The sequence below is a fragment of the Chlorocebus sabaeus genome, chromosome 15, assembly GCF_047675955.1.
Source record: "Chlorocebus sabaeus isolate Y175 chromosome 15, mChlSab1.0.hap1, whole genome shotgun sequence".
Lineage (NCBI taxonomy): Eukaryota > Metazoa > Chordata > Mammalia > Primates > Cercopithecidae > Chlorocebus > Chlorocebus sabaeus.
The window spans coordinates 58,355,893-58,381,529 of NC_132918.1; the positions used below are offsets into that span (position 1 = coordinate 58,355,893).

Consider the following 25,637-nt stretch of genomic DNA (forward strand, 5'->3'; position numbering starts at 1 on the left):
GGTTGGTAGGCCCTACTGTTATACAAAGTTCTGTTAAGGTAATAGTAATTTTGTCAAATCTTGTTAGAACACAGAAAACCTTAAGGCCTTATGGAAATCCATCATTTGATTTGGCATCAATGATTACCGCCATTTTAGATGATAAAACTAGTGAAAACATGTCTTTTAACAGAAGTTAAAGCAGATGGCGAACAGCAAAGACTAAATTATAAAATACAAATCATTCAATCAACTGGTTATTTACCTCATTTCACTGCTCCAGATTGCTTCTGGAGTATCAAATTCTCCTAGAAAAATCTCAGAAAACTTTTCAGGTTCATAATTTTCTAAGTAACAAACCATTGCTTCAGGTAGGATGTGCCCAAGTATACTTCTTTGAAAAATATCTTGTCCTTTTGTCTTCAAAACAAAACAAAACAAAAGGTAGTCAAAAACATTAAAGTTACCTTTCAATTTTCTAATAAATGATTTATGGTTAGAGAACACTTCAAGAAAGGAATACAATTGGAACAAATTGCTTTTATGCTTTGGGAATGTAGATGGAAACACAGCAAAATGTGAAGTGGAAGGTATCTGGTACAAACTGGCTTGGCATTCTGAGACAGAACCAATAGCCTCTGGTACTGCAGCAGTCTTAGCTTTAAGTGTCACAAGCTGCCAGTATTATTTAGGATGACTGGCCTTTGACCACGTGTAACAGTAATGGACAAACAGGAGGAATATCCCACAAAGATTTACATCAATTATCCTGCATTATATTGTTGGCTATAGGTCCCACCTGTACTTGCTTCCGTTTCCAAAAATAAGTTCAGAAGATCATTAAGAGCCTGTCCTCATGAAATGTAGCTAGGATCTAGATGGAGAATTTCTACTTAAAGTAATTATAATTAACTGTTTTGAGAAGTCCATATCCTCTGGCAGGTCAAATGGGGTCAGGATAATGATCATACTAAATTTTAAACTCATTTCTTTATTCAATGGAAATAAAATCCCAAGGGCTAGCTAGGATTTATACAAATAAATGCTTATTTCCTTCTAGGAAAATTTAAGACACTTTACTTATCTAGGATAAAACAAAGAGACAAGGGAAAAAACCCAAACATGGTTTTATCATGTGGTGCAAAGACAAATTAGAAGATGAATATTTTCAGGCTTTCTGCTAATAAGAGTAAAAAATTCACTATCTGTTAAACTTTTGGGTAAAGAATTGCTAGTTGTATTCTTGAATACTATTATTTGGTAATTCAAACATCCAGATTTGTGCTTTAAATACTGTTTTGCTATAATTATTCAAAATACTGTTAGCTGAAATGATATAAATCATTTCTAATATAAAATTTGGAAAAAATTACATTATGCATAATGGCACAGAAATAAAGGAAGAAAAAGAATGCCCAAATGTCTAATACTACATTAAGGTACTATCATTAGAGACTTTTTAACTTGTTTATATTCTCATTTTCTATTTGTATAAAGCTGTGGAAATTATGCTGCCATGGCCATCTTTCATATTAGACAAATGGGTCACTTTCTAGGGCTTCACTGGCTGCTCTATAAAACATACAATTTAGTGTCTATTGTCAAGGTGGTGCCAGCATTCCACTGTTAGTCTTCTAAACAGTGGTCTGGTTTTGGTTTATTATTCTGCTCTATCTGATCCAAAAAGAAGTCCATGCTCCATGAAAAGTTGAACATATTTCAAAACATCCTTCAGTTTCAACAATAAATATCTCTTTGTAGAAGGTAGATATTAAGTTTAGATTGTCCAAACTACCTAAATAAGTCTTTTTTGTTTGTTTTTCTTTTAATTCCCAGCTTAACTCCTCAGTAAAACGACAAGAACACTTGAGAGCATGTGAAAATCTGAGTAGCTTCGAAAAAGAAACCTAGCACTTCTGCCACTTTGGGATCTGAACAAAAAGGCTGAAGTCTTCCTGAATTTTAGCTGACAATGTAAGACTCAGGTGAATTATTTACGAAAATCACTAATCTAAACCTTATACAGAGAACAACTTATATTCATGGAGGTGTCAGGCTATGATTCACAGCTGCAATCTCAATTATTAAGTCTAATGGGTCAGTGACATTTATTTTCCTTTAAAAATATTACCTTAGACTTTGTATGTGCAAGGTACCACAAACGATGTAAGAACAGAGTAAAACAATACCTGCCCTCAAGTCCTTATAATCTAGTAAACATAATACACAGCTCAGGAAACTTTACAGTGCCAAAACAGCTTACCCAGGGCTAAGTATTCAGAGGATTAATCTGGCTTACCTCTTCTGACTTGAAAGCCTGTTTGGTATGTGTGTATTTCAAAAATCTAGAAAGAAAAATGAATTATCTATCAGATATAAAAAGCGATTTAGTTTTTGTAACCTTAGTTTTCTAAAGACTAGATTTTTTACAGCTAAATAAAACTCACAAATGGCAACTCACATAAATCCATATTCCCAAATTATTTAATTTCTGAATAAGGCAAGAACTAGAAAGATTTTTAAAGTGTAGTCATATTAAAGCTATGTGACAATATAAAAAATTATTAAATTTTAAGCAAGCAAAATGTAAAACTGCATGTACGATATGAATATGGCTATATTAAATACATACTTAAATACTAGATAATACATTCTTATGCTAGATGTGGTATAGTGGTACAATTCTGAGTAATTTTCCCCCATTCTTCTACTTTCCAAGTCTTTAGATATTACTTAAATAGCCTTTGTAATGAGAATCTTAATAAAAGCAATGATGTACTCACAAAAAATTCAATTAAATCAGTCCATGTAAAATTCAAATAATACTTTTAAATAGATTACCCTTAAAGTTCTTACCGAGCAACAGGAAGCACATTGGAACCTGTGTACATCATGATAAAGAAAAATACTCCACTCAGATAAAGGCGGGGTAACTGTGGGTTATCTTGCATGACATGGTATAACAAAATAGCAACCTTCTCAACAAGGATAGGGTCAAAGGTCAGCAGTAGCTGAAAAAAAATTAACATGTTTTCATTGGGTTGTAAAAAACCTGCATCATCACTTTAGGTTTTTTATTTCATATGCTGAGGTTATAGCTCCTTATGTAAGTTATAAAATAAAAACCCATGGGAGTCAGTAAGCTCATCTACCAGACCCACAACAGATTTCAAAAATGATTCATTCTACAACATTTAATGCAGAAAATCAATTGAGAGTTGATCAAAATGTATTCAGAAAAGCCCAAACATGCCTGAAGCTAGCTTTGTCATAACGTTACAGGTAATATTGCTTCTTGTGCAAGAATCTTCCTAAAAAGACTTCTCGGTTTGTTTCAATTCAGCTGAGCTGACATAAGAATCCCTTGAAGGCTTCTTGAGAACTCAAGGAGCAGAGCAGAAAATAATGATCAATGAAACAGCCTAAAAAGTAGATCCAGAAGTGCAGGTAAAAGGCAAGAGGGTAAACAAGTCATCTGCTACCAGAAAGTACCAAAAGATGTGGCCTCTAGAAATCTGAGCTACAAATACGGGAATTTCTGGGATTACTCTAATAAATCTGGGCTAATTAAAAACCATACAGAATTGCTATTAATAAACTTCTGATAAACAATAAGTTTTATCTATGAAGCTTAATAAAGGTGTCGTTCCAATTTTCTATAAACACCTGCTTCCAATGAATCCTCAATTTTGGGTCAAATGCTCCCAGTTAAAAAAAAAAAAAAAGCCAGGCTCAGTGGCTCACGCCTGTAAGCCCAGCACTTTGGGAGACTGAGGCAGGTGGATCACAAGGTCAGGAGTTCAAGACCAGCCTGGTCAATATGGTGAAACTCCATCTGTACTAAAAATTAAAAAAAATCAGCTGGGCGTGGTGGCGGGTGCCTGTAATCCCAGCTACTTGGGAGGCTGAGGCAGAAGAATTGCTTAAACCTAGGAGGAGGAGGTTGCAGTGAGCAGAGATTATGCCACTGCACTCCAGCCTGGGTGACAGAGTAAAACTCCATTTCAAAAAATAAATTAATTAATTAATTAATTAATTAATTTACAATAAAGAGTAAGTAGCTCAAATTAGGAGGCCAAAGTTCTATACTCATGTGAGACTAAACAGCTATGTGTTCTTTTAAGTAAATAACTCAAATTTCTCCATGCTTTGGTATCTTATGTATTCCATAAGGTATTTAGATTAAGCGTTTCATACTATTACATATTTTAAAAAGGAAACATACAGTCATATAGGATTTTCCCTAGGTGTTAATGGCAGTAGTTCAAGACTTGACATTATGGAAATTAGCAGCAAACACACACAGAAGCGCACACACACACCCAACCACCCACAGTATTTCAATCTGTCACTATACTAGAAAACCTAGAACATTTATTCAGCACACACACACACCAGAGTATTTCAAACTATCACTATACTAGAAAACCGAGAACATTTACTCACTGTATCTTGGACCACTCTAAAAATTCTGAAGCTCTAGCAGATGGTAAAAATGAGTACTGCTCTTAAAGTCAAATGAATTATAGATATCCCTTTCCAACCAATGAAGATAACATTCCCGGAAAGTACTATAGCCACCTAACTGTGCTTTGGCAAGATTTGGGTCTCCCAGAATATAAAAAATTAAGAGGAAAACAAAAATAACTTCTTAAAAATATTTTTTTAACTCAATATAAAAAAAAAAAAAAGGAGTCACACACTGTTCAAAGAAGCTAGATTTATCAATACAAATATCTTTAATCACATTGTTCAGATCTTACTGAAAATTTTTGGTTAATTAAAAGAAAGCCTCCCTCCCCCAAGCTTCATGTTATGCTGAGCACATTTCTTAAAAGTTTTTCCATCGATCCTTCCTAGCCTGAAATTTAATGCCATTTGTATTTACTTTTTCCTTTCAGTTTCGTAAGACTTAGAAAAATGGGAGAGGTTGATCTTCTGGGTGTGGTGTTTTATCCACATGTTGAGAGGGTCTATCAAGGAGAACACATTCCTCTCTCTGCATCACCTCAGATATGCAGCCACATGGCCCCACAGGGAGGGGGATGTGGTAATAGTTTAGAGTCCTCAATAACTGCAGTGCTTTTTCACTGAAGGATCTGAATGGAAATGTCCACAAGAGAAAAGCACAGAAATGTTAAAATGTGAGTATGCTTAAATAACAGAAATTGGCAAAAAAAAAAAAAAGGCATTATTGTATTGTATTTAGAATTATTTTTCAGCATCAATGACTTACATAGGTATTTAGGTAGTATATAAGTGAATGTAAAAATATATAAACTGAGTTAACTCTTCTCTCCCATTGCAGACCAATGTATAACTGAAAGGTACAAATGGCACAAATTACTGGCATAGAACTTAATAAAAACATTTGCCTGAAATCTCTAGGACCTGACTTATTTGGGTTTAATGCTAATCTGAAGTTTAAATAGCTTAATTCCAAAAAAGCAGAATAACGCAAAAGAAAAAGGGATGATTGGAAACCTTTTAAGAAATGTGCTCAGCATAACATTAATTCCAGCTCACTGCTTTGAATCATTGGTATCAATGAAAACATAACTAAGAATAGTCAAAATCTAGGGCAGAAGCTAGTGAGACTGCTGTGATTACTACTTAAGATATAAGCCACCAAGTCCACCCCTGTGGCCTGCTGGTGTACCTCCCAATAGTCTTAACAACATCAACATACAGCACAAACTGGAGTAGATCACTTTTCAGATATTAAAGAGGTGTGATTTTAAAAATAGGTAAAAAATAAACTCTTTTAGCACAATTCTGGAATCTGGAAACTTATGTTTAGGTTCAATCTTCCACAGCATATTCAGCAACTCAAGAGTAAGTGAAATAGCCAGGTGCGGTGGCTCACGCCTGTAATCCCAGCACGCTGGGAGGCCAAGGCGGATGGATCATTTGAGGCCAGGAGTTTGAGAACAGTCTGGTTAACATGGGGAAACTCCTTCTCTACTAAAAATACAAAGTAGCTGGGTGTGGTGGTGCATGCCTGTAATCCCAGCTACTCGGGAGACTGAGGCAAGAGAATCATCTGAACATGGGAGGCGAAGGTTGGAGTGAGTCAAGATCCCATCACTGCACTTCAGCCTGGGCAACAGAGAGAGACTGTCTCAAAAAAAAATTAAAAAAATAAAAAATTAAGTGAAATGAATGTAATTCAAAGTTCAGGCTTTTTTTTCTTTTCTTTTTGAGACAAGGTCTTGTTCTGTTGCCCAGGCTGGAGTGCAGTGGCATGATCACAGCTCACTGCAGCCTCATACTCCTGGGATCAAATAATCATCCCACCTCAGCCTCCCGAAGGGCAGGGACTATAGACGTGTGCCATCATGCCTACCGGTTATTTACTTATTTTTTTGTAGAGATGGAGTCTTCCTACGTTGACCAAAGTAGTCTCGAACTCCTGGACTCAAGCAACCCTCCCGCCTCAGCCTCCCAAAGCACTGGGACTGGAGGTGTGAGACTCCACAACTGGGCTGTTTAGGCTTTTTGAAAATGGAATAGACTGCAACAAAACAAAGACTGGTACTGATAATAAAATTAAGAGAAAATGATTCTTAAAATTGCTCCTAGTTTGATTACATAAAAGTAACTCACCTGAATAATATGGGGAAGGCAAGTGCTATCTGACAGCAGTCTTTTCACTTTGGGTAGAGGCCGAATGATGGCATTGTCTTGATCCCTAGAAAACATTTTCTCACGTCAACATTTAATGTATTTATTAAAATTTGTATGTTCAGAGCATATGACATTCTACTAGGCATGAAGCAGGTTACCTTACTTTTTTGTTAATGAAGACTAAGCTCTCATACAGCTGGGAACATGATTAGGTATTTTGGTTTAAATCTATTTGGCTGCTTAATATGACTTCATTTCCTTCCATAAGATTTCCTTGAAAAACAGTATCCTAGAAGAGCCAAAGACTCTTATTTATTATTTAATTGATTAAACTTGGTGTTGTCCAACACACTGTCAGTGGATATTTTCCCCCAAAGGGCATATCAAACTTTGTTACATAAATTTAAACCTTGATTTAACTATGTTTGGTATTTTCTAAGTATTGCTTTAATTTTAATGCTACCTTATTTCTAAATACTAATTGTATAATTTTTGAGTCCAACTGGAACCATGAAAACTTCAAGTGTTTTAAAATGTGACAGTTTCTCAGTAATTTCCATCACAAGACATCTTCAGTACAGTAATGAATCCAAATGATTTATATGTAAATATTCCATAAAGATTAAAAAGTTCCATGCAAGTGTTACATTTATGACTTAGAGAACAAATTCTCACCTTTACTGGTCAAGTGGGGCAAGATGTGGGCCTACACTTGCCTTCTATAGCAGGAATAGCTAGCCTGTCAGATCAATAGCTGGCATTCACCACTGTCTATGGACTGCAGTATGTGTAATTCAAAACATTCACACCAATTCACAGAAATTATAATATTGTAAGTCTCAGTTTTGTAATATTATTTGAAATCTCCCAGAGAAAGCTGTTTTACTTTATTAATAAAATTTGCAAATTCTTTATATCCATTTCAAAAAATGCCAAAAGGTCAAAGCAGCATTCCTCCAAGGCCACAAATAGGAATCTTTGTTTTAAACCACCAGACTGATTCTATGATGTTACTAAGGAAGCATATCAATTATCCATGAAAACATTCAATTACATTTTACCTGCTTGGAAAATATCCACACATTGTGATCAACATGTTCAATATAAGGGTAGCAAGGTCAGTTTCATTCAGGACAGCCTGTCCACTGGCTAAGAGACACCACTTAAGCTGGGGTATGGACTGAAGTGGTCGCCATCCATCCATGCCTTGAGCCCAGCATCTGGTTTTTGCATTTAACATTCCTTTGGTCCACAATTCTTGCATCTTAATGGATGGAAGGCATTATTACAAACAGACAAAATAAAATGAAAAACCTCACTAATGTTTTCTACCTTATAGTAAATATATACTAAACTATGAAACAAACATGCAAGTACACTATTTTAGGAAAATCAAGTTTTGTTGACAGGCCTTTGGGAACCCACATTTGGTTAATACAAAAACAAAAAAACAAAAAAAACCAACCTACCACCACTTTGTCAACCTGCAGAGCATAAAGAATACAGGAAGGAGTAAAAATGATAGGTGGAGTGCTAAATAATTAAATTATATGAGAGCAGAAGGGTTGGTCCTCTATAAAACTATTTTTGCCCCAATTCAAAATGAGCCTAGGAGGCTAAAGATTGGAGTCAGGATCAAATATCAAGATAAAGAGGAAAACTGTCCTTAGTTCTTGGACTGAGTAATTTTCAATGAATTTTAGACTGCATACTAAAACGTACTTGTTCATACCATATAGAGACATTCTAGTTTGACATAAGTACTAAGAGAGCTTTTTTTTTTTTCTTTTTAGGAGATAGGGTTTCGCTATTCATTGCCTAGGCTGGAGTGCAGTGGGTGATCATGGCTTACTGCAGTCTCAACCTCCTGGGCTCACATGACCCTCCCACCTCAGCCTCTCAAGTAGCTGAGACTATAGGCATGCACCACCATGCCTGGTTAATTATTTTTTATTTTAATAGAGACAGTGTCTTGCTATGTTGCCCAGGCTGGTCTTGAACTCCCGGCTTCAAGTGATCCTCCCACAGTGCTGGAATTACAGGTGTGAGCCACTACACACAGCCAGAAATTATTACATTAAAGTCACTAAAAACCTGAGTGCTACATCCATAACAACAACTTTTAAACAAGGCTTGAAGGCATAATTTTATATGTATGTTTGGTTCTCCATTTTTCATGTGGAAACTGAGTTGCAGGGCCCTTGGAGCTAATAACAGGAATTTAAATGACAGTTTTAAAATTTTCCACACCTCTATAAGTGCTAAGCAGGAGGGCATAAGAAATGCTGAGACCTTCACAAAAAGTTTCTCCAAGATACATACCTCATGAAATCCATACGGGCCACTCCTTTCTTTGTCTGCGTTGCCAAAATACCATTCCTTTTCACTCTCTCTTTTCATATCTGGAGCAGCTTCAATTACATTGCTCTAAGTTTAAAAAATATTTAAATTATTTTCCAAGGCAGAAATCTAAGAGACCAGATGTCATAAAACAAAGTTGCACAGCAGTACTTTGGAGTGGTTTATATCCCTTTAAAAGTTAACCTGAAATTTTAAGTGACCTTATTTTAAGATTTAAGAGTTCAGGACAAAATGCCTAACCTAACAGTCCAAAAAAACTATTTCCTTATTAATATACATTTGAAGTAAATGTTTCCTAAGTTCACACTCAGCAATCTAAGCTAAATTCAGTGACATCTACATTCCCCATTGGTCATCAATAAATACCAAGGACACTAACATTTTAGTAGCAAAGAATATTGCAAATAGTTACGTAAATAGCTATGTATCATTAATCTTAAGCAATAATGCTCAAAATATTAAAGTTCTTTCGGGGGAAAAACTTACTCCAACTAAGAGTTCCAGTAAGTATCTGAGATCAAAGCATTAAAATGCTAACAGCAAAGTCAGTTTTCGGTGGTTTTATATACTTAGTCTCAATTTATTATCTATTACCCTTACTACAAATAATTCTTACAATGTTCTCTATCACTGTTTTACAAGAATCTATGTTAAAATTTTTATGTAGTTGGGTTATTTTATCACAACATGGTTCTTACGTTCTTCATCTTTCTTTTTTGAGATAGGGTCTTACTTTGTTACCCAGGCTGGAGTGCAATGGCACAAAAATGCCTCACTGCAGCCTTGACTTCCCAGGCTCATGCAATCCTCCTGCCTTAGCCCCTCAAGTAGCTGGGACTACGGTGTGTGCCACCACATCTGGCTAATTTTTTGTTTTTGTCAAGACAGGTTTTGCCGAGTTGCTGAGGCTGGTCTTGAACTCCCGAGTTCAAGCGATCCTCCCGCCTCAGCCTCCCAAAGTGCTGGGATTACCGGTGTGAGCCACCATGCCCGGCCTGTTCTTTTTCTTACAATCACCTTCTTTGAGAATGAAATAACATGTTTTAAATACTGCCATAATTATCACCTTTCAGTTAGGCTCATATAGAGAGGTACAGCAAAGCTGTTATGAGCATACAGACTTCTGGGTCTTAACTGAAGCTCTGCCACTTATCAGGTGACCTTGGGCAACATAGTTAGCCTCTGTGTTCCTTAGTTTCCTCATCTGTAAAATGTAGATAGTAACCACCTCAAAGGGCTGTTGGGGGATTCAAAAAATTAATGTATTATATGTGTACCAGAACAGTACCTGTTGTAATGGTATATAACAGAATATGCCATATACTAAATACTCGATTAGCACTTTCGGTCACAATTCACACAAAATCTAACATGACACATCTCCTTACATCAGGAAATTAAAATACCAAAAAAAAAAAAAAAAAAAAAAAATCAAATGAGCTAAGGATAGATTCTTCTATAAGTTAAGTATCAGTCCTCTTGGGAGTTTCAGTAAGGTGTCCAGACTCCTTTAAGGCAAAGCATATTCTTACTGCTTGCCAATGTTAAAAGTACTAGTTACATATCTAATGAATTCCGTTTATATCCTGAAAGTCACATTGCCTCAAGATAAGCCATATTAGAGATACAGTTACTATAAGTGAAAAAATAAAACTCAACCGTTACTGTCCATTTTGGATTGTTCTTAGAGTGGTTTCACATTTTCTGTGTGAGATCTCCGAGAACTAGTCCTCTGTAATTACTAGAGAAATATGTGATTGATCATATATTTTCAGATTTCTATGATTCTTTTGACTCCAAAATTATACTCAAAGAATGTTAAGTTTGTAAAACCTAAATAAGGATACGTACTTGCAGTGGTACTGTAGCTCGGCTTACATGGAGATGTGCAAGGGTAAGCAAGTCCACAAGGATTCTTATTCCATTTGAATCCATGAGATCCTTAACATTTTTCTGGAAGAAGAAAACATTTTTTTTTGTAATCTAAACATTTTTCACAATCTAAAACCTTTCCCAACAGTACCTTTCCCAATAGGTACTACCACCTACAAGGTCCTCGAAGAGGAGAATGTTTGGAATCTTTGGAAATAATTGATACAACTGGTATTACTTGGTCTTTTCAGCATTTTGTGTTCAAGGAACCTGAATTCCAATTGATTAAAAGGGCAAAATTATATTACAAAGAGATCACTTAAGAATTTTTACTTAAATATGTTCTGAAGAGAAAACAGCCCACAAAAAAAGAGTAAACAAATTGAAGACTGTCATGATAAACTCTGGTTTTACAATTATTCTGCCAAGGTCTTTTTAATATAAACAGATTATTCTGTATCAGAAATAAAGTCTGCTATATTAAACAATCCTTTAATGTTCCAGTTTGTTTTCTTAAACTTAAAATAACTGGTAATTTCTTAGAAGAGACTATAATTTCAATTAAAATTTCTTTGTACATATAATTACACTTCAGTTTAAAACATTTGCATTACTTACTACAAGAATAAAACTACACAAATTGGTATTAGTATCAAAGTTTTAAGAAATGAAAATCTGCTTATGCTTCAACATAAATTGTGAATTAATTTTATATTACAACTATGAATTCCTCTTGTTCAAAATGAGCATGAACCTATTAAAATGTCTTCAAAAAGAAAACAGTAAAATGACTAATCTTGTAACTTCCAATTACTTTTTATCTGCAAAATGTATACTGATACTTTCCATTTTATGTCAAGCATATATTTTACTTAAAATTTAACCCTAGAAAGTCCCTAAAGAAAAATAAGCTAATAATTTTTATTATTAAAGATCATTTTAATGTATTAAAAGTCATCCACTGTTCCTCATTCAGAATTTTATTATCATTCATTCATTCTGCACCTATAATATTAAGACAGACTATACGGGGAATACTGACAAAAACGTTTCCCTCCAGGAGGTTAGAGCACACAGAACTTTCTGCCTAAAAAGGAGAAGACAGAAAAGAACACTCCTTGGATAATCAACTCAAACTGTGAGTTTATCTTACATTACTTATATGACTTGGAAATAATAATGTATGTATGCGAAACTACTGTACCTTATTAAGGATCAACTTGTTAAGGAAGAGAATCAACCTATCTCGTTCAAGTTTATCTGTGCACTATTGAAATAAATAAGAATCTGGTCAGAACTGAATAGAAATAAAAATTAAGCTATTACTATTACTAGACAAAATCAATCAACAGCCTATAAGTAATGTCATCTTTTAAACATTAAAGAGAAAAATCATAGAAATCTGTCAATTATTGCAATTCCTTAATGAATCCTGAAAATTACATTCTTTATAACTTTATATAACTTGTCTAATTTCCCTAGAAAGGCAGACATTGTAAAGTCATCAAACAGATTAATATATAGCTTTAAGGACATATGTAAAAATTGAAGTAAGTGAAAAATTGGTCCAAATGATACTTTAAGTAAAAGGACTGTAAACACAAAAAAAGTATAAAACATACACTGCAACAAACAGATAGCAATCAAATAAGCTGCATAATTAATTTGTCCCCTTCACCATGTTCCAAGTGTTAAATCACAAATTCTTAAAAAAAAAATTTTTTTTTGAGACAAGGTCCTGCTCTGTCATCCAGGATGGAGTGTGATCACAGCTCACTGCAGCCTCAACCTCCCGGGTTCCAGTGATCCTCCCACTTCCAGGTGAACCACCAGGTACATGCCACCATGTCCACTAATTTTTTTATTTGGCAAACTGTATAAAATTCTTTGTAAAGTGCTAACTCAAGGTTTCTTTTTTGGAGGCTTAGCGTTGTAGTTTTAAAAGGTTTTTGCTATCTTCACACTTTTAAATTTAGTATGCTAGCATCAATTAAGATTTTTCCAAAATGGAAAAATCAAAGGTACATACAACTCTAGAAGTCACCATTTCTTTTATACACCTGTCCAACTCATCCATACTTAAAGACTGACAAGTAGGTCAACTAAAGTCATTTGAAAATAGTAACTGAAACACATACAGTGACAAGAACAAATTCTAACCCATTATTCATTTTCATATTCATCTCAGATTTAAGTATAAATTACAGTAAAATGAATGCAGAAAGTTACAGCAATAATGTGATCAAACAGAATTTAAATTTAGTTTTAAAATTTAACACATGCCCTAGTGACACTATCAAATAGTAATTTCCTTAAATGATATCCTTACCCTCTCTAACATTCCAATGATATATCTGGTATCTGTAAAAGGTCCTATTTCTTCGTGACATCTGCCATAAACAATAGCAAGGGCTTGTAAACATAAACACTTCATGTTTACTTTTGGGGTGAGCAAGAAGCGATGATAAAGCTCATTGAAAAATTCATACCTAGATTAAAAAAAAAAAAAGTTCACAATAGAAATAACCATGAAACCAACAGTGAGAACAAATGCAACAGGATATACAGAGTAGCTCACGATCTCTTAATTGATCCACTTTCTTCATTCTCATCTTCCTCCAATAGTAATCTCAGGTAATAGTCTCCTATTTTAATTTCCTCTGCCAGGCACTCGTATTTAACCTTCATAAACAAAAGCAAATTACACTATTTTAGTTTACAATAGATTTTGGCAATTTCTAATAATTGTTTCTTATAATTCTTTCTGTTCAGAAACTTATTTCTTACAATACTTGTTAATTCAATATTGTTAACATGACTATTTTAGCTAAATGCTGAGAATTACATACCAATTTTATAAATGTCAGACTTGCCGATAAAAACCATCACAGCACTATGTGGTGTCAATTAAAAAAGGAAGAATAAAATCTGCTTTATTCCCTACTGGGTTTGCCATAAAAAAGCAAGGAGTAGATGGTCCTGCATCACACATAATTTGCTCAACACACATACACTACTTCAGGTCTTCCCTCTATCCCGCAGCTCTACCCCCGGCGATGTGCCAAGACTTAAAACCAACACATCAACTACATCTTACACTTTCGTAAAGAATTCCTTCTATGTCAAATCACCCCATTCTACTAAATTGAGGTGATAAATGAGGGCAAAGTCAAACATCAGGAGTTAGGCCAGCACCACCATGCTTGCACTCAGGTTGTGTGTCTCAAGGAAAGATTTCAGGCAATTATAAAAAGGAATTCTCAGATCAAAATTCTTTTTCCAAAGTCTAAAATAATAGATTTCTAAAAATATAAATTATATAAAACCAAATATATATCTTCATTTCACCTTTTCTCGCTCTGTCTCCCAGGCTGGAGTGCAGTGGTGCGATCTCCACTCACTGCAAGCTCCGCCTCCCAGGTTCATGCCATTCTCCTGCCTCAGCCTCCCGTGTAGCTGGGACTACAGGTGCATGCTACCACACCTGGCTAATTGTTTTGTATTTTTAGTAGAGACGGGGTTTCACTGTGTTAGTCAGGATGGTCTTGATCTCCTGACCTCATGATCCACCCGCCTCGGCCTCCCAAAGTGCTGGGATTACAGGCGTGAGCCACCGCGCCGGCTTCACTTTCTATAAAGTCTAAGCATTCAATTCATTCAATTTCTATTAAGCATATACTGTGTGCCATGCACTATTCTAGGCACTGGAGACGCAGCAGTTGAACAAAGGTTTCTGCCCTCACAGGTGAAGCCCATAAAAAAGTGAAATATATTTGATAGCTGGGTAACAGTAAGTACTACAGAGTGAAATAAAGCAGGAAATGGGGATACGGAGAGAGAATGTAAATGTAAATATGTGTGTATGTATAAAAGGGGCTGCATTTTTAAACAAGGTATCCAGGGAAGGCCCACTCAGATAACGACATTCAAAAGATCCAAAGATGAGAAAACAAGTTATGAGGCTATCTGGGGAAAACCTTATTCTAAGCAGAGGAAACAGCAAATAAAAAGACCTTGAGGCAAGAACGTGAGTTTGGTGTTTTCTAAGAAGCCTGTTTGGCTGGAACAGAGTGTGTGAGAGAGGGAGAGGAGTAGGAGATGAGATAAAAGAAACAATGCTTAGCATGGGGGGTTACACAGATTTTGGCTTGTAATTCATTTTAAGGACTCAGATTTTAACTGAGATGGGAAACCACAAGAGCATCAAGGGTTTGAGCACAGAAATAATGTGCTTGCTATTTAGCAAGGTAACTCTGCTATGTTGATAACAGATTCCAGGGAAGCAAGAGTAGAAGCAGTGATACTGTTGCAATCTACCATCAAGAAGGTCTGAATAAATTTTCAAGGTGTACTGTATGGAATTTGCTAAAAAACCTGATATGGGGTTTAAGAGAAAAAATAATGTCAAGGGTTTTCACTAGAAAGTAAGGACTAGTCATTATCTAAGATCATAAAGAGTGTAAGAGACATAGGCTCAGGGGAAGAACAAGAGCACAATTTTGGAGAAAAGTTATAGGTACTTATTAGATACCCAATTATGAGTCTAGGTATGAAGTATGAAGTCTAGGGCTGAAAGTCTAAGCAAGAGATAAAAATCTGGAAGCCATCAGCAAATAAAAAACATTTAAAGCCAGACTGGGCAACATGGTAAAACTTTGTCTCTATAAAAAATACAAAAATTAGCTAGGCATGGTTGTGCAAGCCTCTGGTCCCACCTAGTGGGGAGGCTAAGGTGGAAAGATTGCTTGAGCCAACGAGGCAGAGACTGCAGTGAGCCAAGATGGCACCACTGCAGTCTAGCCTAGGCAATAAAGCAAGATCCTGTCTCAAAAAAATAAAATAAAATAAAAACATTTAAAGCCATGAAACTTAATGATTTCATTGAGGCAACGAATAAAAATGAAAGAGGTCAAAGAACTGAAACTTTGGAGCCAGCCAACATTTAGTGGTCAGCGAGATGAAGCAAAATGAGTAAGGAAAACTTGATAAGTAGACAGTGAAGAAAGAGAAAATCTAGAAGAATACAGACTCCCAAAACCAAGTAAAGACAAGTTTTTCATTTTGCTAAGAAAAGAATGAGCATATTCAAAGTATTACACGTTTTGGAAATGCAACTGGGTTAAAGATCAAAGCCTGCAGGATCACTCACATGTTCAAATTTAAAGCTATTATAATAGTCTAAATTACATATGGTTATAATATACTTCAATTATATATACACCCACACATACAAAATTACCTACCACCATGACCTTTCTTGTTTTTTCTGCTCTTCACATCAATAGTTTAACAGAACAGCAAAATATGGTCACATTCCGAATCAATTAACACACAAAAAAATCAAACAAGTTACAAGGACCAACGCAAACAGGATATGTTTCAACGAAAAAAGAACTCAAAGGTCCCAGAAATGGGGGAGGAGAAAAAAAAAAAAGGAAAGAACAGATTCGGAATGCACAGAATCAAATTTATTAAAATTCTTACATGATTCCTCAGGTACAAAGCTAAGTTACTTAACAACATTTTTTATTTTGTCTGACACAAAGATTAAAGTTTTCCAATATTTCCTACATAACATTAAAGGGGAAAGGTAAAGACAAGTTATGTAATCACAATTAAAAAAAAAAAAAATCAGTCCCCAAATAGTACATGCTTTATTTTTAAGATTAATATACTGGAAAAATCAAACTTTACCTCAAACTCATGGTGGTTCCAAGAGATCACATTAGCACTTCCAAGCTCTCTGTCAATATTAAATGCTCTCATTTCAGATTCAAGAGTATCTTTCAGTTCTTCTCGTGTTTTGAAATTCCAAATAAGGTTTGACTTGGCATGGTCTTGACCAAACCTAGACATACATATTATCAGGAAATAGCAGGATGAACTAAGCATTTTAAAAAACCTATAAATATCCCTTACTGTACCTTATAGTACATTATAATAAGAAAAAAAGTGGAATAGACTTTAGCAAGTGTAAGTAAAGAAAATAAAATCTGTGTAAAGAAGTAGAGTAAAATATTAATGATAGAATCTTGGTGGTAGGTATACAGATATCCACTGCAAAATTCTTTTACCTTTTGTATGTTTGAAAGTTTTCATAGGCCAGGCGCGATGGCTCACGCCTGTAATCCCAGCACTTTGGGAGGCCGAGGCAGGCAGATCACGAGGTCAGGAGTTTGAGACCAGCCTGGCCAATATTATGAAACCCCATCTCTACTAAAAATACAAAAATTAGCCGGGCATAGTGGCACGTGTCTGTAGTCTCAGCTACTTGGGAGGCTGAGACAGAAGAATCCTTGAACCAGGGAGGTGGAGGTCGCAGTGAGCTGAGATCGCGCCACTGTACTCCAGCCTGGGTGACAGAGCAAGACTCTGTCTCAAAAAAAAAAAAAATTTTTTTTTCATAATAAAAAGTTGAGGAAAAAAGGGAACCTAAACTATACAACAAATCTGTGTGAATTTTTTTAAAAATCTGATATTTCAACTTCAATGTTTATTGCTAATACAAAATTCCAGTTAGAAAACAATTCTATTGGCTAGGCGCGGTGGCTCCCACCTGTAACCCCAGCACTTTGGGAGGCCGAGGTGGGCAGATCATGAGGTTAGGAGTTCAAGATCAGCCTGGCCAACATGGTGAAACCCCGTCTCCAGTAAAAATACAAAAAATTAGCTGGGTGTGGTAGCGCATGCCTGTAATCCCAGCTACTCGAAGGCTGAAGCTGGAGAATCGCTTGAACTCGGGAGGCAGAGGTTGCAGTGAGCAGAGATCACGCCATTGCACTCCAGCCTGGGCAACAGGGCGAGACTCCGTCTCAAAAAACAAAACAAAACAAAACAAAACAAAACAAAACACACACACACACACACACCACAATTCTATTGTCAGATACAGAACTTTAGGTTGGGGAGATAAGAATTGCTGGACCTTTGGGTAAAGCATGTGGAATCAGCAACAATCTATATATGTTAGGACTTTACAGACTACCCAAGAAAGAATACTGCAAACTGCCAAGCTATGACTGAGCATTTTCCACGTATCTTCCTCATATGCTTGGAGTAACTATTGTAAAACATTTGGGAACAAGTCTAACTGGGGATGAACGGGCTTCACATATGCTTACTTTCAAGTCTGCAATCCGCCTAGAAAGTTTCATTTCAGGCCGGGCGCGGTGGCTCAAGCCTGTAATCCCAGCACTTTGGGAGGCCGAGACGGGCGGATCACGAGGTCAGGAGATCGAGACCATCCTGGCTAACACGGTGAAACCCTGTCTCTACCAAAAAATACAAAAAACTAGCCAGGCGTGGTGGCGGCGCCTGTAGTCCCAGCTACTCGGGAGGCTGAGGCAGGAGAATGGCGTAAACCCGGGAGGCGGAGTTTGCAGTGAGCTGAGATCCGGCCACTGCACTCCAGCCTGGGCGACAGAGCCAGACTCCGTCTCAAAAAAAAAAAAAAAAAAAAAAAAAAAGAAAGTCTCATTTCAGAGTTCCAAGGAAGTTCTATGGGGCGCAACACAACTGAGAGATAAATCCAAGGCATATACTTAAGGATATACTACATACATACTGTATACTTTAAAAGTAGTGTGGGGGAGTTTTCAAAGGACATATTTTTCTTTACTGGCCAAGGTATAATTGATATGTCAGTTTCTAGAGTGAGTACTGTAAGTTATCTAAAAGAAGCTTTGCAAACTCCCCAAAATGATTGTTTCCCTGTCCTATGTGTATGTGTGTGTGTGTGTCCGGGAAGGGGATGCAGGGTGAGGGTGAGATTAGTGGATGGGAAGAGGTTACCACATTTGAAAGGAGGGAAGGCTCTTCTATCAGCTAACTTGGACACTCATTTCTCACAAGTCTTATGTTATTATCATCTGCCTCTTTTAAGACTCCATTTCCAACTAGGAATTATGCAATTATTTCTAAGCCCACAATAAAGTATTTTAAAGTAATCATCACTAAGCCTTAATAAAGTCTTTCATGTAATTTTAGTTCCTCAGACTATCACTCTATGAAAAGCTTTAATTTTAGGAGCATCTCTAGTCACCCCAATCTTAACAGTTATAGTTCCTGAACTTGATGGCATAAAAATACCTGTGGCATAAAGCAATAGTTTCAGGGAAGAAAAACGTGTCATGGTGCTCTCATGGTAATACTAAATTTAATCTTTACTGGGAAAGAGACCTAAAGTTTACCTATAATAGAAGAGATCCCAATTTGCTTCTATTTTTATTCTTTGTCTTCTCTTTCGAAGAACTACTGGCTTCTGATTTATATTCTGGAATAGAAAAAAACTTCATAGTGCTCAATCTGGGGCTACCAAATAGGCTTAGTCAGAAGATCATCAATTTATAAGTGATGAGAAACATTTCTTTCATCAAATTTTGACGGAAACAAAAATTAACGGAATAAATAAAATCTCTAAAACATGAATATAAATGTAGGATATTAAATTATATCACATATAATTTGACAACATATATTTCCATAGTGTTACTCAAGTATTTTCCATGTAGTCTAAAGCTGTTTCAACACCAAATTTTGTTAAAGTTTACAGTGATTAATAAAATTTATAATAGTCAAAAACAGTGACTTGTTTCAAACATTTACATGCAGTTAACACAAAAGTCTTGGGACAACAATAAACGCAAAAGATTACAGGTTGTTAAAGTGCTACCAAAGCCAAGAGGAGCAAGTACAAATTGAAATAGCTAATGGAGAAGAAATGTGTCTACATTCAAACACATGTGAAGTAAGACTTGAATTTATTAAACAAAGAATTATCAAAGATGACTCCACATGCCAGGCAGCTTAATGCATTTCACACATGTAGCAGGAACTTACTTACACTCACCATATTGTTTTTGTCCTGAATTTAGTCATAAAAAGGAAAAAAAATTAAAAATAAAAACAGAATGAGCCTAGATCTGCTAAATTATATCTATTACACATCAACATAAAATTATCTTCACTTTAAGACTAAAATAGGTGCACGTGCTTCTCTAAGCCTGTGACTCAAATTTTAGGCACTCATAAACCCTCTGAGAATTCAGAGAGAGCGATGGCCCCTGTTTCAGAGATAGGCACATACTTAAGGTTGCAACTGGAAGAGAAGATTTCAAGGAATTCTTAAAGTCTATATATGGACCAGAGGTTAAGAATCTCTGTTCCAAATGAAACCTATGTATATATCAGACATGAAAACTCTAATCCTCATTGTGATAGAAACAAAAAGTAGAAAGTGGTATAGATTAAAACATGGAAGTCTGTAATTTCATTAAAGTGTAAAAAAAACCCCAGACTAGCTGATATAGAAAAAAAGGTAAAATAAATTTTAAAAAATATTGTTTGAAACATAAACCCTGTAAGTTATATAAGAAAATGTTTCCTACAAATTTTAATTCTGTGCACTATCATGAAAGCTAATGCAAAGTGGTTTGAATAAAGTATATAAATAATTCAAAATTTGGTTTAATGACAAACCTTTTCTTAAACTTTCTAATTAAGAAATACTTTCTTCAATCCCTCCTCCCCTCCAGGACAAAAGGCTGGCAGTCCAAAGTAATAAAGATGTAAATGCTATACAGAAAAAGGGCAAAGAGCTCTCCCTAAACTAAGTGACTGAATTGGAGACTCAGGCTAACAGTTCTAACTAGCTAAAACAAATCCCTAAACTGAAAACAACAAAGAAAAAGCAATCTTACACATTAGCCAAAGGTTACTACTAATAGCACAGAGCATCAGCTGCAAATGGAACTGACTTCATAAACACTGATTATATAAGAAATGCAGATTATTTCAAGAATCACCAGTTAATCTTGACAATGATTAGTTTTCAGACTCTAACTACAGCATAAGATAATTCCAAACTTTGATGTTAGTGTTTCTATTGACAAAAGTCACAAAGATTATTTGCTGTTCCCTAAAGAAATTAATGTTAACAATAGGACCCACGCAGAAAGGAGATAAGCCGTTGATGCTAACCAAAAGATCTTCTTGACCAGCATTTATCTGGCATCATTATTTGCTCAAAACTTTAGTAATACCCCATGGAAATGATACCAACAAACCAGTAAAACATTTTTTATATTAAAAATATTCTTTTCCCTCTAAATTGTTTTAAAATAGCAGATTATTGTCTATAGTTTTAGCTAAGACAGTTTGTGTTCATGCTTATGCTGGATAAATGTTACATATGAAGTCTGATGCCAAAAACTTATCTGCAGTATGATAACTATATTTAACAGCTTGGAACAACTGTTATTTTAGAAATCAATTTTAACTACCTGAAGCCAGGAGCTTGCAATTTTTAATAACTGTGAAAATCATTCATATCTGTAGATTTTTCAACTGTTCAAATGCTATACCAGTATTATCCTGACCAGATATGTATATAGTGCCTTTACTATTATCTTGCTTGTATATCAAAGAAACCCTATAAGATAGAGAAGGGAGGTATTGTTATTCCGATTTATGAAAGAGGAAAGTAAGGTTCTAAAAACCCGTAACTTGGATTAACAAGTAATGAAACTAGGCTCAGAGGTTAACCAATTCAAAGTTCAGTATTCTCTTTACTATACTACATAGCCACCTGAAAGCCCGTCTAATGATTCTTTATATTGAATATATCACTTATATAAATTAGCAGTAATCTATTATTCTGGAGCTCTAAGGAATTGAACATTGATCCCAATTTCAGATAGATACACAAGACCATATTTGTTCTGCTATGCTTACGTATTCTGGCAATCCATAAGAAACCCACTTGTTTTAGATATTAAAGTTATTTTCCTTGAATAAGGCAATAGCTACCATAAATAAGGAGAAAGTTAAAGAGGAAGAATGTACATGTGATCAACAAAAACAGAGATCAAGACTGCTTCTACAGGACATCTTAATTCTTACTTAACCACTGCAAAACCCATTATAGATAGAAGAATGCATTACTGAGTCAGGTTCTGCAGAACATAATGCATGCTGAAGAATGAGACTAAAACTGTTTTAGATCTAACTTTGATGTGAGAAAAAATTACTACAAAATTTAAGTATACACAATACATTTAATTTAAAATGTGAATCTTATCTCCAAAACACTTGTCTGGCTAGTTCTGAATAAAAAGGCTAACAGGAAGAGCACCTTTATTTTCATAGGTATAAAACAAAGTCCAGAGAAGAAGGGAAATAAAAACCTAATCATCAACTCATTAAACTATGAATTAAGGAAAATGTACATAACAGTATGAATTAGAAATTAGGTACCATTCATTTTTAAGCTTCAGACATTCAGCAAGAAATATATCAATATCATCTCTGTGAAGAGCTGGAACTAAAGTAGACTAGGACACACAGAAGTGCTAGGAATTTGGAAGCAAATTATATTTTTACCTCTTTTTGAGCAATGCCCATCCTATCCCTCCAGTGCATCAATACAAGATCCACTTTTTCTTTGGCAAATTTTTCAACTTCTTTAGCAGCTTTTCCAGCTAGTCTTTGCCACTCTGGAACTTTACTAAATTTTCCATACTGATCCTGTAAAATAATGTTGAAATCCATTACACGCCTGTTTGCAAATTTATTTTAAAACTCTATGTAAAGCTGTGTCATTCTATCTATCTTATAAGGTAAATGCTGGATGTTATGGTTCAGCGAAGAAACAAACTGAAAACTTCTACAAATTATACTTTTTATCCAAAAAACTTTAACTTTTCTACTTAGTTTTCAAGATGATTCTTTTATGAGGGGTGGCAAGATGCAAGTGGGAGCTGGGTGCAGACAGAGAAGGATGACAGAAAAAGAATACATATAAGAAATTATTATAGTAGTTTATCACAAAGATGTTTAATTTTTCCATGGATGGCCCAACCCTTATAAGTAACACAAATCTTGTAGGGAAAAAAACCCTACCTATAACTTTTTTCATGGTCGGCCCCTTTTACCAACAACATTTATCAATCTCATATGTGCAAAGTACATTTACACACTTATTGGTACTCCAGAACGTACAAATAGGTGAATTAGAGAAACAAAACATAGAATAAAATGACCACTATTCATAACATTAATTTGTGGTGATAGGTGCATAACTCTGGAAATATACCACAAATTATTTAATTGTATACTTCAAAAGATGAATATTACAGGCCGGGCGTGGTGGCTCAAGCCTGTAATCCCAGCACTTTGGGAGGCCGAGACAGGTGGATCACGAGGTCAGGAGATCGAGACCATCCTGGCTAACACGGTGAAACCCCGTCTCTACTAAAAAATACAAAAAACTAGTCGGGCGAGGTGGTGGGCACCTGTAGTCCCAGCTACTCGGGAGGCTGAGGCAGGAGAATGGCGTGAACCCGGGAGGCGGAGCTTGCAGTGAGCTGAGATCCGGCCACTGCACTCCAGCCTGGGCGACAGAGCGAGACTCCGTCTCAAAAAAAAAAAAAAAAGATGAATATTACAGGATGTAAATTTTACCTCAAGAAAGATATCAATAGTTAAATATTACTATTCAATGTAATGAATTCTTTGTTTCTAAAATTTTTAGCGTGTTTCAAAAAAGACATATATATATATAACAGTACCCTTACTCCTAAAAAAGACACACTTGGGACAATCATACTTACCATTGCTATTTTCACATTGTCTCTAACATGCATCCGATCAGCATCCTTCTCAGGTACGAGATCTGAGCTGTCCAAGTACGCCAGCAAGCCTGGCGGCTAAAAACAAAGCACAAAAACCACTTTCAAAACAATGTGAAAAAGAAAATTTGTCCTTAACAACCCAAATCAATTAATGCTATGGCTTAGCTATTGAGGGTAAAACTTTAGGGTAACTCCTATGATAAATACTTTTTCAATCAAAAACAAATCATCCCCTTTTAACGATACAGATAACTTGTTCGAGTAAATTTTATTAGACAGTATATAAACCTAATTTCTCAACTGACTTACCAAAATGCGTTTCAACAAGTTTGTTGCAGTTGGATTATCAGCTGTCCAGAGTCCCACTAAATGTCTACTTAGCTGTCTGAAAAAAGCAGACGTTGAGAAAGGTTTGCTGCTTTATCTCAGCTAGAACAGAAAGGAATTTTTAAGAACAAAATATCACATAATTATAAAAAATATGGCTACAGTAAAAAAAAAATCATTCCGATGTTAAAAATAGTTACTAAAAAATCTAATGTGGCGAGTTATAATTCAAATGTTACTAATATTTTGGAATTTTCTAAAAAATAAAATGTTTTCCTAATACGCTCATTTTCAATAAACCTGAACATGAAAAAAGTAGTTTTTATCCCATTTAAAGAAAAAAACAATAAAAACAATTAAAGTTGATGACACAAATAATTTGCATAACAAGTCCTACTAATACAGTGACAATGGCATCCTGGCATTTTTTGGAATTCTGAACAAGCAAGAAGTCAACAACTATGTTCTAATATAACTGTTTTGGCAAGGTCAGAGAGAAAATTATTTTCACTTCTAGAGTCTGGGCAAAGACCTAAACCACTTATAGCAAATTATTCAACTCATCTCACTTAAAAGCTCTAAGAGTATATTTTAATTCAAAGTAAAAATCTAAGATCCAAGTTCAATCTATGGTTTAGTCATTTACTAATTTTAATCCCCATGTCAACATCTGTCTCCTTAAACTGAAAGCTCCTCATAAGTAGAAACCCTATTTTACTCACCAGTGACCCTTCTGTGCTTTGGTGGGGATTCAATTACCATAGCTACAAGAATGGTCATGAAACCTATGAGGGAAATAACCAAATAACCACCTACAAACATATGTTTTATATATGTTATATTACTGAAGAACAAAATTTAACTGCAAAACTCAAAATATACTTTGTCACCAGAAAGTGAACGCTACTAAAACTGTTCATTCCTGTGCCAGTTTGAAAGCTAACATACTAAAGTAATTAAACTTGTAATTTCCTTCACTGGTATTTGGTAAGTTATGCCAGTGACTCCTAAAAAGGTTTTAGTTAGGGACCAAAGAGATAATACTTTATAACAGCAATTTGTAAAAGATAAAGCAATGCAAATAGAGTGATATTTCTATTATACATTGACAGATCTTTAACAGTCTAATTCAAATATTACTAACCTTTTGGAATTTTCTACAAATTAAAATGCTTCCCTAATACAGTACTTGATCACAGTAGGGGAATTTAACTGATAAACTATACTAAAGAGGAACACAACAAGCAGGCATTTAACATGGGGGGCGGGTTAACGGAATAGGCTATCAACAATCTCTACTTTTAATGAAAGATGGTGTCTAGCACTGCTAATAAGACAATACTAGGAAAACATCCTTCTTATCTTTATCCTCTAAGACTACTTTTGTTGTTAACACAAGTGAGGGAGGTAGTTTCTTCTAATAGTATAAATAGTAAAAAAAAAATCACTGGCAAGGCAGCATACCATGACGTATAATAACTACACATAGGTGACAAAGAAAATGTACAGTATTGCAACAAACTAAACATTTAACTCAGCAACTTATGCTATTATTTAAAAAGTCAAAAAATATAATTAAAAATATTTATGATACTCATTGTTTTTACTAATATGAATCATAGTATGGTATGCTTAAGACAGCTAAAAGGGTCACATGCTAGAAAGAGGGTTAAAAGGGCTGGAATTCATGTAGTGTGGAATAAATGAATACATTTATGTGTTTATATTTGAATGACTATTAGGAAAAAGGGAATCATTTAATTAAAAGAGATTTAGGTTAAGTCTAACTTAGGCTGGATATGTAAGGTTTTCTGTGGTTTGTTTTTAAAGTAGAGTATTTGA

General features: G+C 35.1%; 1 protein-coding gene across 1 annotated transcript in view; it reads right to left on the bottom strand.

The window, feature by feature from the left end:
• The window catches only part of DNAJC13 (DnaJ heat shock protein family (Hsp40) member C13), a 119,915-nt gene that overhangs the window by 47,784 nt on the left and 46,494 nt on the right, over positions 1–25,637 (bottom strand). The window contains exons 18-32 of the mRNA XM_008009117.3: positions 23,778–23,853; positions 23,448–23,543; positions 22,219–22,362; positions 19,029–19,111; positions 16,534–16,687; positions 13,418–13,521; positions 13,169–13,328; positions 12,044–12,106; positions 10,819–10,920; positions 8,929–9,033; positions 7,668–7,870; positions 6,586–6,670; positions 2,836–2,990; positions 2,279–2,324; positions 245–399 (exon numbers count right to left, since the gene is read on the bottom strand). Of these exons, the coding sequence (XP_008007308.2) occupies positions 245–399; positions 2,279–2,324; positions 2,836–2,990; positions 6,586–6,670; positions 7,668–7,870; positions 8,929–9,033; positions 10,819–10,920; positions 12,044–12,106; positions 13,169–13,328; positions 13,418–13,521; positions 16,534–16,687; positions 19,029–19,111; positions 22,219–22,362; positions 23,448–23,543; positions 23,778–23,853 (1,731 nt within the window). The remainder of the gene's footprint in view (positions 1–244; positions 400–2,278; positions 2,325–2,835; positions 2,991–6,585; positions 6,671–7,667; positions 7,871–8,928; positions 9,034–10,818; positions 10,921–12,043; positions 12,107–13,168; positions 13,329–13,417; positions 13,522–16,533; positions 16,688–19,028; positions 19,112–22,218; positions 22,363–23,447; positions 23,544–23,777; positions 23,854–25,637) is intronic.